General features: G+C 33.2%; 1 protein-coding gene across 1 annotated transcript; it reads left to right on the top strand.

Moving 5' to 3' along the window:
- The first annotated feature begins 11426 nt into the window (after positions 1-11426).
- On the top strand, positions 11427-16422 carry LOC106109888. Its single transcript, XM_013291532.1, has 4 exons — positions 11427-11492; positions 14444-14586; positions 14950-15087; positions 15644-16422. The coding sequence occupies exons 1-4, from the start codon at positions 11490-11492 to the stop codon at positions 15825-15827; spliced, it is 468 nt and encodes a 155-aa protein (XP_013146986.1). The 5' UTR covers positions 11427-11489; the 3' UTR covers positions 15828-16422.
- The last annotated feature ends 305 nt before the right edge of the window (positions 16423-16727 follow it).

The following is a 16727-nucleotide window of genomic DNA, read 5'->3' as shown; positions in this document are numbered from 1 at the left end:
AAGTTTGAATCTATTGGTTCCACCTTCTATGAGAGTAAAAATCGAAAATCGAAAAAATTCATACCCGATTTTACACAACCCATCCATACTGAATTATCAAACTAATCTATCTTATTTAGACAAACTATAGTATGTAGTTTTTTAACCGGGGATGTCGCAGACTGTGTTTCTACGTTTTGTTGCAACTGTACATGATCATTCTATTGATATATGAAGTTCTTTTGAACTTTTGACCCAGAGATGGCGCTACGAAACGTAAGGAAACATCATCAATCCTAGTTATTACTATTCATTTAGTTAAGGTGCATACCGACGTTCTCTATGTAGAAATGAATAAAGATTAATGAAGTACTTCTAACTTACTGAGGCTAATATAACGTTCTATTGCAATATTTAAGAAGACTTCTTATATAGGCAGTAGTTTCCATAGATCGCATCGTCAATGTTGCGTTTATAATATTAATATGAAGTATGATTTCGACATGAGAAAATTCTTATATTTTTGAAAAAGGCATGTACTTAATAGTTAATGAAATTCCAAGTAGGGTTGGCAACAGGCAGGCGGCTGGCCGCAAAAAAAAGTGCCAAATCCTAAAGTAGGTTTTTGATTAAAGGGGAAAATTTACAAGGCCGCCTTAAGACCTGTCATGATGTATGGATCTGAATGTTGGGCAGTAAAAGGGACGGATGAAAGGAGACTACATGTGGCAGAAATGAGAATGTTAAGATGGATGTGTGGGGTAACAAGAACGGATAAGGTGCGAAATGAGTATATTAGAGGAAGTATGAGAGTAGCCCCAGTGGTAGAGAAGGTAGAGAAGGAGTAAAAGGTTGACATGGTATGGGCATGTTATGAGGAGGGATGAATCGCATGTTACAAGGAGAATGTTAGTTATGAGTATGGAAGGGAACATCGGTAGAGGTAGACCTAGAAAGAGATGGATGAATTGCGTGAAAGGTGACATGATCAAAAAGGGAGCGATGACTGAGATGACGTATGATAGAGTTATTTGGAGGAGAAAAACCTGTTGTGCCGACGCTACGGGACTAAAATAAGGAGGATGATGATGACACATGTACTTAATTGTCATATAAAAATTTAACATAAAATTATGTTAGTAAAACATAAAAAATACTCAAAGCCCAGATAATGTAACCTTTGACACCACTAAACACCCACCACTAACAGATGAAACGTTAAAATCACAGTGAAATGTAGTCGAGGTGATATTGTCGTTTGATTTCAACAGACGATGTCGTAAATGTGCGCTGTGAGCTGTGAGCTGTGAGCGCGCCAAGGGTCAAATGTCGTTGGAAACTGTCGTCATCATTGAATAAAAAATGTAACATGATTTTAACATATAGCTTATAATCTAATTAATATAACTATCGGTGCAACAAAATGAAAATAGACTTATTCTTAAAATTAATTTAGAAAGATCTTGATAAAATGTAGTTTATGTAGTTACTAGCTTCCGCTCGCGACTCCTTCGCGTGGAATCAAAAAAAAGTAAGTACCCTTTGTGTTCTTTCAAACTATCCTCTACATCAATACCAAATTTCATCGAAATCTGTTCAGCCGTTTACAACAAACTCTAAGAACCACAATCCATCTATCTAAACTTTCACATTTATAATATTAGTATGATCATGAATGGATAACAAATTTATGATAATAAGGTGGTAATCACAGTAGTCTTAAACTCATTAAATTAATTAAATAAATATAAAATGTCAGGCTTCCTTACTTTACAACACGCTGTTGTAACGCGAAACCTTAACATTTTAAACTCAATTTAATCTATCTAATTACCTTTTTCTCATGCGAACGAAGTTGTTAAAGTGATTATCTTTACAAGCTACAATATAAAGCGCCACAACTCGCGGACCAACACCTTGCGTCAACTTACAACAAATTAAGTGCGTAATCTGTGTGGATGTATGTTATACACGATTTTATTATTTGGAAATTAATACTGGCGATTTTGTGTACAAACGGACATTCCAATGGTTTATACAATAGTCTTACGTCAACATAACTTTTGTGTCGATTGAAGTTAGTACTGAATGCTTCTTGGTTTATCTGAAGGAATAATTTTGTAGTCAACATGGAACTCTATTACCATGCACTATGCATATTCCAACTTTTCACTAAACGTAAGAAACATAAGTAAAACTGACTTATTTAAATATTTTTGTACTTATAGTTAACTATAGCGATACTATTGTGTCTGCGAAATCTTCTCCTACGCGTTATTTGAAGACAAATATTGGTTTTGTCATACAAAATTCACGAGAGAACGCGAACAATGTCAATAATTATTTAAATTCATGGTTAATATTAACAACACCGAAATTATCATCTAATCTTAAGTTACTAGGACATTACATTGATTCAAAAAATGTATTTTAACTTTTTTGACCGACTTCCCGCAAGAAGGAGGTGCTCAATTCCTCTGTATATTTTTTATTACCTTTTCACGATCCTTGAGTTCTTTTTAATACGCCTGACTAATAAATTGCCAATATGGTTATATCAAACTTAGAGCGCCCTCTATTGATTTTTAAAGGTAATAATTAAAAGAGAACAGCGCTGTTTTGTTCAAAATTAGACATGAAATAAATAAACATTGATATATTGAAAATAAGTCGTACTATTTAAAGTAGTGTTTATAAAGTCTAGATTGTTTTATTAACTGACTTCATATTTTTTAAACATCAATATGTAAGATAAAGAGACATTCCTTTGAACTAAAAAAGAAATCTCTACTCGTGACAGACTTTCGTGACTTCAGTTCTCGCTGCGTTCGTGTGACGTGCGGGGCGCGGCCTGAAAGCCTATAGCCGACACACTTTCTCCTTGTCGCGTTATATCTCCGCTGTCTAGTATAGTCATATATTAGTTTGAATGCTATCTGGACAGTACATAGGCAAGTTAGTACAATCTAAGTAATTGAACTCACGCTTTGAACCCTGAGTGTTTTTAACATGAAAAAGGATATTTAAAAGAAAGCTAAACTCTTTTAAAACGTTTCTACAAGAGGGGACAAATGTCAAAAGACGCCAATGCTATTTTCACAGCTGCATTTATGGTATTTGTAGATAATTTTCGTGCCCACTATCGGTTTTAACGAAACATTGAACGTGAATTTCAAATCGTATTCGTACTTGCTCAACAAAATACAAAAATATTTACATCATCCTCGTCCTAACATGTTGTCAAAAGTGCAGTTTTATTGTCAGAACAATAACGCCTACTATATTTTTAACCTGCGTTCATTTCACAAGAGCGGTCATCTCTGACAGGACAAAAAGGTCACACTGCCCACCTCTAGTCGATTATATAGCTATTGTCATATCTTCAAGCCATCTCTGGCCGCGGGGTAGACAGCGCCGATTAATTGATTAGATAAACATAAGCTTTATGTTACATGATTTTAAATTCACTTTATACTTTCATGTTAAAATTAGAAGGCAAAAATTAAAGTCAGGATTCTCGAAAATTACGCAAATAAATATAGAAACCGAGAGAGGTTGCATTTGTTTTCTTTTTCATAAGTATTAGCGCAAATAATACAATACTATGCTAGTAACTAGTGAACTATTTTACTAACTTGTCGAACTGACAAGCAGTTTTTCTAGTTATAATTTGTTATAACTCAAAATTATTCTCAATTAAATTTTTAAAGCATGTCCTTTAAAATTGTGAAATGAATCTAAACAATGACCTTAGTTTTAAATTAGCGCCACATGAATAGGACAATCGTGGCGCTAGTTGTCGTGTGAATTCATCACAATAAGTCATAATTAGATTAAAACCGCGGGAATCTTACAAGGAATCATTTATTCTACAGAAATATCACGCAAATTAAATTATCTGAGCATAATAAAATGTTTTAATTGCTCACTATTCAGTATGGAAATTAAACATAGACAAAGAAATCCATTCATTGTACTGTTAAAAAAAATTACATTTATAAGTAACCAGGATGTTTGTCCACTCTTGTTTATTCTTTTTCGGCAATAAAATAAAACATTCATGTTTCGTCAAAACCGGCCATTTGCAATTCCAATTTATTTGTAAAATTACTCATCGTTTACGTGACTTCGTCTCGTAGGTATCTTATAACTGAATCATTCATCTGTTGCTAGAAAACTATTCTAGTATTTTCTTTAATTTTCATAACCTCAATCTGTCATTTAGTGTAATGACGGAGTGCCCATCGTCCACAGCATACCATTGCAAAGGTAATTTTTAATAAACGCCTGTGTTTTTTGTAGAACAAAACTATACCTCGACAACCAATTTAATTAAAAACAGCTATTCCTTTTTTATTAATTGTTTTATGAAATCCAGTAATTAAATATTCCGTTTAATTTTAATTCACAACACGATTTTCCCGTGCGACATTTAGCCGACAAAAAAATTTAATTTTTTGCGTCTAATTTATTTGATGTGTAATATATTTTTAACGTATATATGAATAAATTATTAAATAGTAAAATAACATATAACTTAAACATAATGTTCAAGTACTTTTACTTCTCTCTCTCTCCGGATCGTTTCCTCATTCCTGGGGTCGCGACCACTCTGCTTTACAATCTCTCGAAGGGAGTTTCTCCACTCTGTGCGATTCTACTTACGATACTTTTACCCAGGTACTATTTAATGTGCTTCTTGTATATTTTCCAAAGACAAGGGTCCAACGAAACTTATAATCACTCGTTATAAATGTTTCATGAGTAGATTTTTATTTAAAAGACGTATTCCAATGGTAAACAGTATTCATTTTGAAATCGGAGTCGAAAATTTTGACAAAAACTTTGATGGACATTCGAGTTCCGTTAGATAAGTTTAACAATATGTTCCGAATAAACAAAAGGCAATTAAACCGGTGTCCATTGTGGACGGCCGTCAGTCGGAGTTAGTTGTGCAACTCTCTAATTGTTCCTCCGAACGTTGGAGGATGTTGGCAAAGTCTTTGTTTCAGCGCTCTGTTTGCTCTGATCAGTTGATGTAACTGATTGTTTGAACGGATCAATGGTCTTCGTAAGTCGAATTCAACGAAATAAGTAGCCATATGTCGGCCAATGTTACTACTAACATTTAGATAAACTATATGTTTTTCATGTCTTTCTTTGTAAACATAATACAAATATAACAATTAGTATTGCATTTGTTTACAATTTTGTAAGCTAGTGAATATTGGAATTAATCTTTGCTAAGACTATCCGGTAATTTTTATTTACTTTTCTACTGTAAATTACTTTAATTATACGTACAAATCTCTCTTCAAGGTCACCTCGGCTATTTTAACAATGCTTGGAGCAACAAAGCCCGGGTTTACGTCCCGGTCAAGGCGCTTCGCTACTCGCTACTGAAATGGATGGATTGTACGAATTAGGAATCAAAAGTGACCTTTGTGCCAAATTAATGCGCGTAAAAACCTACATTAAAGATACTTCATGGTTAATTGTTATTGTTAAAACTACGATTGTTTTATAGCTTTAGGGTCAAGGGCAAAGAATGTGTACCACAAAATTCTAGTAATAGACTCCGTGTTTGGCTATGGATAGAACTATATAAATTGTTTTAAAATTGAAATGTAGCAACACTGTCATACAGATAATATATAGTACATCTATACGAAAACCCAGAAATTAAAAAATAATTAAAAACGGATACACAAATTGTAGTCTATGAAGATGGTTGTACTCACATATACGTTTTATTAAGATTTCGATGATACAGCTGTAAAATATTTTGCGGCACTTAATTACCTTGCTTCGTATAAAAAGCCCCTTGGTTCATTACTCATATTTGGCATCACCTGATAGGAATCGTCCATTTCCTTCTGAATCATTTGCTGTCATGAGACACTGAGATTTGTGTATCATGCGTCATTTGTTTATAACAGATGTTGTAATTGAGCATATCCTGCGACTTAAATGTTACAAGAACAGTTTACATCAAAATTATATTTATAATTACATTTAATTATTATTCAATAAACCATATTCCGTAAAGATATATGTAATGAGGACTCTAAAAAAGGCAATGGCGTGTGGCGACCTTATTCCAAGATTATCAACAGATCTTGTGATCGCATTTTGTTTTTTAATTTTAAAATATAACCCCTTTGTTTATATTTGATAGTATCACATAAAAGGTCAATGGGTATCACACCGTAGCTGTTATTAGTAACTAAACAATTACACAAATAGCAATTAGATAATTGTTAAAGCTGAACGCCGAACGTGCCAATGTGCTCGTGTGTTCACTTCGGTGTAAATGCTGTCATTATGACGACACGTTTCCTACGACTATGGTCACAGAGTAACTTTAATGGAGCAAGAATACAAGCATTGTGTTCCGTAGTGTAGACTTGTTAATAATATAATCGAACACAATATAAATTTATATCACACTAGCTTTCGCCCGCGATTCGCCCGCGTGTATTAAAAAAGGAAGTAGCCTATGTTTTCTACCAGAATATCCTCTACACCTATGCCAATTGTCATCAAGATCCGTTTAGTATTTAGGCTACAAATTCTAACAAACATCCATCCATATAAACTTTCGCATTTGTAATATTAATATGATTACCATCATCATATATATTCTACCAAAGCCAACACCATTCTTGATGTGAATTTCAATTTTAAATGTGATGACACAGGCGTGGGAATCAGATGCCGGCAACAACCGATAACATTTATAACAAGACAGTAATCAGTTTGTGGCCGCCTTTCACAGCGCTGATATTATCTCACCAAAGTACTAACGATGCTTGCAACTATTTCATTAGACAAATAGATATTAAAGCATTTGCACATTTCTTCTAAACGTAAATGACCTTTGGGTCAAGTGAACAATTATAATCAGAACTTAGGACAATAGATGGCGCTGTTATAAAATTCATTAATATTAAATTAAAAAAAAAACTTTAAAAAATAAAAAATACTATGATGTAGTTTCTTGTAAAGAGTTAAGATAGAAAATTCCAGATTCGATAACCTTTATTGGTGACAAATGCAGGAAAACATGATAGAAAAATTATGTAAAAATGCCGTCTTCACAATAATACACGCAGTAGAATAATGAAGCAATTCGTATACACGTTTTATATGCGTGTCATCTAAGTACTTTTATTGAGAAGGATATAATAAAAAGTAATCTTGATAGTTTATTTGTACTACAAAGGAAGGCAGAGGAAATATTTTTATAGCTAGTGGATTAATATAACAGGGTAAAGGACAAGCTTTAGTATCGACTACATATTAACTACGAGCTGTTGCTCGCGACTTTGCGTAAAAAAAAAAACATTTATGTTACTCGCTGATATCGTGGCTTTTCAGTGGTGCATGAATTTTTGAAATCGGTCCAGTGATTTTTGAGTTATTTCAATAAATACAAAAGTACAAATCTTTCCTCGTTATAATATTATTAAACATAAATAAACTGCAATTTAGTGCATAATGTACACAAAGTCCTTGGGGAGTGGACAGACGGAGGCAAAGGAAATATAAATTATGTTTACGCAATCTGAATAATTTTAACCTCGATTCTTATTAATATTTATATCAAGTACGTCTTCGCAACTTATTCTAGACCTAATAAATACTGTAATTTGAAATAAGCACTATTAAAATTAAAAACAATATCAGATTCTAAAACGATATTACAATATAACCTCAATTTTTGTCGTGATCGAAATATAAAAAAATTATAACACAAAAGTTGACCAACAGTCTAATTATACGTTAGCAAAGTTTGAACTGAATTAGTCACGGTTTTCTCGCGTGCCTCATCATCTCAATCTGTGCATGATTGTGTAAGGTGCGGGGCACAACAGGAGACGAACAGAAATAAAAAAAACTTGCTAACGTCAGCTAAAGCTGATTACTATGACCTTATATGGAGGTGCCTGCACTACTCGATTTTTACGTACACAACTAAACAGTTAAATTGGCTACAAAACAATTGACAATCGCACAACAGTTGTGTGATAGTTTAGTTAAATATTAAGTTATTAAATTATTCTTAAGTTATAAATTCATTTTTGATCAAAACTATGAAGTTATCAATAATGAAGTGAAATTCATTTTCTTTGTGAACATTATCTAAAACCGTTTGGTGTGTCGCCAACCTTACAATTGCAAGAGCCACATTAACATGACCCCATCAGAGGCGCCATTAAACAAAAGACGCTAAACAACACATGTTTCGTGAACGGAATTAAATTACGCAAGATAACCCAATGCTTTTGTCAACTGCACGCAGTTTTCCTTAGTGACGTCTTACGCCTGTGAATTCAGTTAATATTACAAACTATAATATTCACTTTAGATTTAGGTATCTAATATTTCACAATATTGACTGTCGCGTATGTGGTCAAGTAGTAAGTGGGCATTGAAGTCACTTCATGGTGCTTGATGTCATTGCTTGCACACGAGAGCTACAACTTGTGATGTCCAAGTTAATAATCTCTTTGAACTTACTTCAACCCACGAACAAAGACGAAAAGCGTACGGTTTTTTGCGGATGATGAAAGAATATATGTCTCATATTGAATGAAATCCAATGTGATTTTTGAATTCCATCTGTTCATAATTTACCGTTCTTACAGTAAAGGAAAACATCGTGATGAAGCCTGCAAGTATCAGCGAAGAAATTCAAAGATATGTGTGATGTCACCAACCCGCAGTGGGCCAACGTTGTCAACTAAGACCCCTTATTAGCGTAGGCTCCGAGCCCCTCTGGGGGGACGTATGGTGAGCTGGTGATGATTTAAATAGTGTTGTTATAGGAAATGTATTTAAAAGGTTTAGCAAAACAGAAAAAAATAATTAAACAAGAAACTGCCAACGTTTGGGAGCGTCTTCCCTTATGGCAACAATAAATTGGCTTAACCTAAGCTTTATGGTGTATTTTCCTGTTTTATTATATCAAACTACGCCGTAAAAAGCGACTCAAATTAAAACTAGAATTTAAATGGCCAATTAATGTAATACAAAAAAGAATACATTGAAACACTTCCGTGATTTTTATAATTTGATTAGAATAGTTTTATTGTTCTAGTATGCGGCATTGTGAAGACATGGTGTGGTCAACAAGGCCGGTTGTTGAAGCCAGTTGCTGACTGCGACCAGTGACATTTGACCTCACAGCAACTGACACACCTTGACTCGCCGCTGCGGGGTGTATAGTGCGATAAACCTAATTGACCCGGTATGAGATTCTCAAACGAACCATCTCAACTAGGGTATAGAAACGAAGTAGACTATAAGGAACTTGTTGCATTTTAATATAGCCAAAGGACTCTAAGGAGCTATTATTATTTAGTTTGGATGTTTCCACGTAGATTAAATCCGTTGAATCATTTGGATACTGGGGAAAAATCTCATTTGTCTCGTGGGACACGCTTTCGTTTTAATTTATTCTTTTCCTCACCGGGTCAAATAAGTTTGTCTAACTATACGTGAGACGTGACTCACGCACCAAAATACCATAGATACCAGCTATCATTTGAATATAGACAGGATTAGTTATGATGTATTTAAGATCCGTTTAAAAGCTATGAAATATATTTGTTAGAGGATACAATGTGATTAAAATTGATACAACTTTCAATTGAAAACATAAATTGTGGCAGGCTGTACAATCAGATTTTTACTCCGCAAGTTACAATAAAACTGTAGTTAGCAATGTCATTTACATCTGTACCTTTTAAAAGAGTAAATTACAGAAGAAAGTATAGAACAGAAATGAATTCAGATATGACGACTGGTAGAAAGTAAACATATATTAAATGCGTGAATAAAATCATATAAGAATTCTAACTCATGTCTAAATTTGAAAACAAGGTGAACGTACAATAACTATAATCATACTTATTGAAATAAAATTAATAGTCAAGATAATGATGTATTGAATATTTTCTGACCCCGCTAAAAAGAATTAAATTTGACAAGCACCCATCTTGACCCAAATCCTCACGAACACTTATCTATTGTGAGCCCAAATTACGCCCTTGCTAAACATAAATTCCTTTGCATCAAAAATATCAAAGTTCGAACATTTTCTAGTGCAATCCATTGTTATCAATCAGTTGTCTTTATTAATTTAAAAATAATCCTCCAGTGGTATATTTTCAACCATAAACAACACGTATTTAAATACAAATTCCTTTGATATTACTTCTCAAAGGTCAATATGTAAAAATGCAAATTAATTTCATTGTACGCAATTTTAATACAGAAAATAATAGCTTCAGGTATGTTGTGGTTGATACCAAGCTATCCTTGATGCTGACGTCTTTTGTTACCGCGTAAGATTATTTTTATAACAATTAGTGAATTAATAAAATCGATAACTAACAGCCGAGTCCAATAATCGATTCATAGATTATTTTACATCATAACTAATGAGGAATACAAAAATAGATTCGTTAACATCAAAAGTTGTTCTAGTATTAAGATTACTTTTGTAATCCCTAGATCGGTTTTTTAAGGAATGTTCTAGGTTAGCGACATTGAATAGATATTTAATGGTTTCGATAGTTAATCAGGTGTAAACAATAATCATAAGGCGGATGCAATTATTGCATTTCTTTGTTATATATTAATAATTGTAGTTATTATCATAATAATCTATTTAACAAGCTATGTTAATAGTTTATTCATAGATTGTTTTACTTCAATAACAAAGATTACACTTTATGGTTACTACGACTAAATGGCTTTTGCCTGCGAAATTGTCTGCGTGGAATTAAAAATAAATCTAGTATAGTTACTAATTTTAGTCTACATTACAGTGATATGAATAAATGTATTCTTAAAACTTTACAGATCTACGTATAAAGACAATAAAAGCATAATGCGTTCACTGAAATTAATCTTAAAACTACAAGTTGAAAACATTCTTGATTAAATATAACTTATTCGAATAATTAAATTTCTTTAATTTCTTACTGTTAACAATTCTTTACAACCTAACCTACACTACACCCACAGGTAATACTAAAAAATGTTCGTTAATTATCAGCGCCTTTGGAAAAATAATAGCCAACTTTTATTTCAGATGAAATAGCATAGACCATTGTTTTTTTTTTAATTTATCATTCTTACTTGACATGAAGTAATAAATGTATTTTTTATTTTTAATTCTATATAGAAATATAGAGAAAAATTAAGAAATTTGTTGTTGCAAAAACAGTCTAGGATGAGAACATTAAAAAATATACATAATTTATAACCAAAAAAATATACAAAAATTAGTATTCCACAAAAAAAGTGTCGTTGTTTAGTAAAAAAAACGATGTTCTTCAGTCATCCTGTGTACAAAGTCGGCTGTATAAAGGCGTTCGCGTAATCAACTGTTATCAATGCGATAGGAGATTCCTTATCAATATCATCCGTATCAGAAGAGTCGCTCATTTGGCAGTCGTCCGCCGCCGCTCGTAGACATGAAAACTCACACCTGAACAATGGTGAGTTTTCAATACTTTATTTGTTAATCTATTTAATTATTAATTAGAATTGTTAATTCTTTAATTACGGTTTATTAAACAAACTCAATTTGTACCTTGCTTACGTGAATTAACGGGTTTTTATGCGTCAATCAAACGGTTATCGCTAAGTGTGTTGTCGAGTGAAAATACGTTCATAAGTTTTTCATGTTTTCAAATGTTATTAACAAATTAAATAAATCTACGTGGCTATTTTAGTATCATATTTAAACTTTTGACACAAAACTGTTAAGCTATCTTTTAAATCGACAGAAATTAGTAAGATGTTTTGAAGGGAAGTATTTAAAACAATCTACGAACATTAATTACCCTCAAGAGTTGTGTTCTATTAGATGAATATGGAAAAGGTTAAAGGTTAGAATATTTATAATAGAGGGAACCGAGGAGTTACAGAGCACTAGACCTGTCTAAATAAAAAAAAGAATTATCCAAATCGGTCCACTAGCGGCGGGGTTATGCTGTATTATACATAAAAAAAATAGAAACATACAGACGAATTGAATACCTCCTTCTTTTGGGAAGTCGGTCAAAAATGTAACTCACATCTCTAAAAAGGTCTCATAAAAGGTGTAACCTTTTTCATCGGACTATAAAACGTAAAGTATTAACCTAGGACTCGTTCACAAATAACTTGTGCATTTTAATAATTGAAATCCAAATTATTCGTTTGAGTTGAGGTATTTTCTTGTTTATTGTTATAAACATTTGTGAGTTATTTGTTGATTCCTCATTAAGAAGAATAAGTTTACCAATCACAACAGATATGTTTATATTTTCAACAACCATTGTCTTGATTAGAAAAATGCGGATATTGAAGATAATAGAGCATAAATACACATTAAAATTCTTATTTCAGCAGTTTAACTATATTATTGAATTTCAAATAAAAGCATGAACAATATAATAAAGCATAAACACACACAACTTTGTGGCGTAGGATGTCAGCAATCACAGTATGTTTTTAAATAATTCTTTGTTTAATAAAAAGCCCTACACTCACTACACGCTTTAGGCTATATATTTTCACGCTATCAAACTTTGGGAGTGAATAATTTGAAAAAAACCGTCGTGCGGGAGTTGGACAAAAAGTACCAGGTGTCAACATCAAAGCAAGTTTGCAATGGTATCATGTTATCCTAAGTTGTCATCTGTACATTTGAATTTTGAGATTTACAATTTAATATTTTACAAATGTAAACAGTAAAGTAAAAAAAATTAATTGCATGTGGACGAAGCCGCACGGGAACAGCTGGTATCCTATACTTACTAGTTTTCGATCCCGAATTAACAATGCAAAAACCGCTTGATTACTAGTTCTTTTTTTCTCTCTAGTATTCTAATAACTAATCTTATTTTCTTATTAAATTGTTGACAAAATTGTTCGATTCGCCTAATTAGGCGTATAGCTCCTAGAGTAGATTGAAAATAAACATTATCAGATAATGAAAGAATTCCGATATTCGTTCTATGAAAAGATAAGTTTAGTTGTTAATCATAACCTTTAAAAATACGTAATAAATTATTTATAACTTTTAAATATTAGCTGTAAATTACGTCAAATATTCTTTTCACTTTTACCGGATTCCAAGTCCTAAGGTCCTTTAAAAACGTTGTCCTTGATTTTTCCAATAAAAATGAGAGTGAGGGTGAAATTATTTAAAAGTTCCGATGATCAAAACCAAATGTTAATTGTTTTTAGGTTATCAGGAGTCGCAAACTCTTTAAAATTAGTTATATAAGTCACTGAAACATGACATTCCTTGCCATGCATTAAATACAAAAAACAATATATCAGGATAAACATTGAGTCAGACATTCAGATCAAGTAATGGTTTTTATTAAATTCTTGAGATAAGTGTAACTGGCTGGCTTATCGAGTTTTATCGGATGACGCGGCGGAGTACTGTACTCCAGTATACTACACCAGATAAATGGGTTACCTTTACAACGTTAGTAAATAAACTTAGTATTTTGACATCTTAATCTAAACAATGCCCTAATTCTACTACATGTTTAATCCCTTTTCCTTCCCACGCTTTTTATTATAAGAAAAGGATGGTATCGAAAAATGAATTTGACGGTGGAGGAGACTCCTAGGAAGGGGAAATATCCTCTTTATGTGTGTTTTCTCTTCCGTCGATTAAAGGTAGACAAAGCAGCTGTTGCGAATGTCTATGGGCAGCGGTTGCTTCTCCATTTGGGCGGATTCAGGTGGCCATCTTATAATTTAAAAAAAAAAACATGTATATGTATCTTTTCTAAATCTGAATTAGCAAGTATGACCTTAAAATATCAACGTTCATGTCACATTTTGTTACATGAGTGAGATAGAAGATAATGAAATAGGGCGATGATTGAAGTACGTTATGTCTCTTTCCCTCCAAATTCATCGCCACTAGAGAAGTTTATCCGCCAGCTAATCATGTTGTACTCAAATTCTTTACAAATTACGTGTTCTTAATTGCTCTAGTAATGTGTGTTTAATGATACAATATGACTCATTAAAACTTAGAGATGAGTGTTTATTGTACTTGTACAACTTGTGGTTGAGATAGCTAAATAGTACGCGTTTTAGCGAACAGGTTACGTTGCTATATCTATGTTGAATGTTTATAGGGCAGACACAAACTCTACTAACCTCACATTCAATATCAACATACAAATTGAATACCAATCAACACGTCATATAAGAGTGGATACAACTCTTAAACTAAACTATCACACTGTTGTGCGATTGTCGATTGTTTGCAGCAAATTCAACTGTTTATTTGCACAACTAAAAATAAAGTAGTATGCGTAATAACAAGCTCATAGGAATCAAACTAAACTAAACTAAACATTTGTGGGATAGTTTAGTCAAAAATGTGCGCGCGCTCTTACTTTTGTTTCACTTTAAATTGTGCGTGTTTCAGGAGACAGAGACGATAATAATAGTGAGCGTGTTCGGCGGCGCGTGGCTGCTGATGTTGCTGCTAGTTATCGTGCTGTTCGTTCAGGTCGCCATTCTGCGCAAGAGGCTGGCTGACGTGCAGGCCACCGGCCGACTCAGGGTCCAGTGAGTTACTTTATATCTATACAATAGCTTTCGCCCGCGACTCCGACCTCGTGGAATTAGAAAAAAAACAAAAATAGCCTATCTGTTCTTCTAAAGTATCCTCTATATCTATGCCAAATTTCATCGATATCCGTCCAACCATTTAGGCTGCAAACTAACAAACAACCACCCAAACTTACGAAATTATAACATTATTAAGATTAGTGCGTAGTAGTGTGTAGTCGAACTGTGACTCAACCGTAAAAGTACTTAGTCAAGTCATTGCCTTTGCCATTCCCTTCCTTTTCATATTTACCTTATCCATATACTTTAGGTAGAATTTTACAAAAGCCTTTCCACACTAATGTATTAATTTTTTTCCAGAAAGCTGAAGATGAACCCCGACAAGAATTACGCATTCAATAACCCGTCTCTGGTGCCAGACGAGGAGCTGACGAGACGCGGGTACTCCATGTACGTGGGCGCTGAAGATGACATTGAAAGCGGCCGTCCCGCGGAGCGGTACGTATTGTACATCTCAACTAAACCATAGACTACAATTTAACTAATATTAAGAAGGAAATTAGTACTGCACTGGAGGATTTGCGCAACACTAGATCATTGGCATATACGTCCTATCCCTATGACATCTGTCAATGTCATTCAGACGTATTAGAATATCGCGCCATGTTGGCGGGAGTTAGTGGTCTGGGTTTTGAAGTTAATTAAGCTGTTATAATTATATTAAGGACTAAAACTAAATTCCAGTGACAACTTTAGCATGTTCGTTATCATAAATCTGATTACAATTAAGCATAGATTATAAAAATTTAGCTTTGCTCGCGATTTCGCCCACGCAAAATAAAAATTATAACCTATGTTACTCAGTGATAAAATAGCTTTTTAATGGTGAAAAAAATTTTGAAATCGTCCCAGTAGTCTTTAAGTTATTTCAATACATAAAAAATATATTTCCTCTTTAAAATATCAGTATAAATGAAGTTATCTTCCATTATGTAAAAGTTATTAATAAGCTTCCATGTCACTGGACATGTTATAAACCCTTGGTTTCCTCCAGGCAGACGGGCGGGCAGTTCGTAGAGGAACTGACGCGCGAACTCGACCACAGACAGCAGCGGCGAGCCAACGCGCCGCCCTTCCTGCCGCCGCACGGCGCGCTCGCCGCCCGCGCCCCCGCCGCCCTCGCCGCGCCCCGCCCGCCCGCCAAGCAGAGCCACACCAACCCTAATTTTATATACTAAAACTGACTAAACTCCGGCCAGGGATAAAGGCTATTCCGTCTTTCTGCCACATCTAGAATCGTTAAAAAGTCGCTAAAAAAAATTTAATATGAGAAATTTTAAAAGCGTCAGATAAATTATACGATTCTGCTGGCAGTTAGTCTACTTTTTAATTTTGATCTTAATAGTTTCTGGTATTAATTACAAAAAGGACATGTTATGGATCTAGTTTATCCTGAATTTGTAAACTTTATGGTACGTAAACTTTGACGTCATAGAGTATGTACCATAGATAAAATAAAGTTTTAAATTATCTAAGATTTGAACACTGAGGACGCATAATAGTGTTCATTTACTAGATAATAATCACATAAAATTAAATTTATGATAAACTAGTCTGTATTTTTAATAATAAAATTAGGGTCGGTCACAATTAATCATTAAAATTGTGAAAAAACAATAGCGAGGGCCCAGAATATAAAGCCAAAAGGCGAGAGTGATAATGCAACCAAATGTTTTTTCTTAATTTTCATTTAGTAAAATTATGACGAAAACAATTAGCTTTAAGTTGCATTTGTATAAGTTTGTGTTATTTATTAAATGTAATAGTTAAGTAGAACGTGTTTTATTTCTTTATCTATACTAATATTATATTATAAAAAGGAAAAATTCGTTTTTATATATTTTTGTATGTATTGAAATAACTCAAAAACTACTGGGTCGATTTTAAAAATTCTTTCACCATTAGAAAGGAAATTTATCTGTGAGTAACATAGCCTCTATTTTTTAATTCCACGCGGACGAAATCTAGAGCAACAGCTAGTTCATTATACAATGTCATTGAATATTATTTTGTCAAGTTTAAGTAAAATTATAATAGCTTTTGTTACATAATTTTGTCTAAGGAAATATCGGAAATAA

The sequence above is a fragment of the Papilio polytes genome, unplaced genomic scaffold, assembly GCF_000836215.1.
Source record: "Papilio polytes unplaced genomic scaffold, Ppol_1.0 DF821044.1, whole genome shotgun sequence".
NCBI classification, from domain to species: domain Eukaryota; kingdom Metazoa; phylum Arthropoda; class Insecta; order Lepidoptera; family Papilionidae; genus Papilio; species Papilio polytes.
Note: the sequence above shows the minus strand (reverse complement) of the source record. Positions and strands in the feature narration are given on the sequence as shown.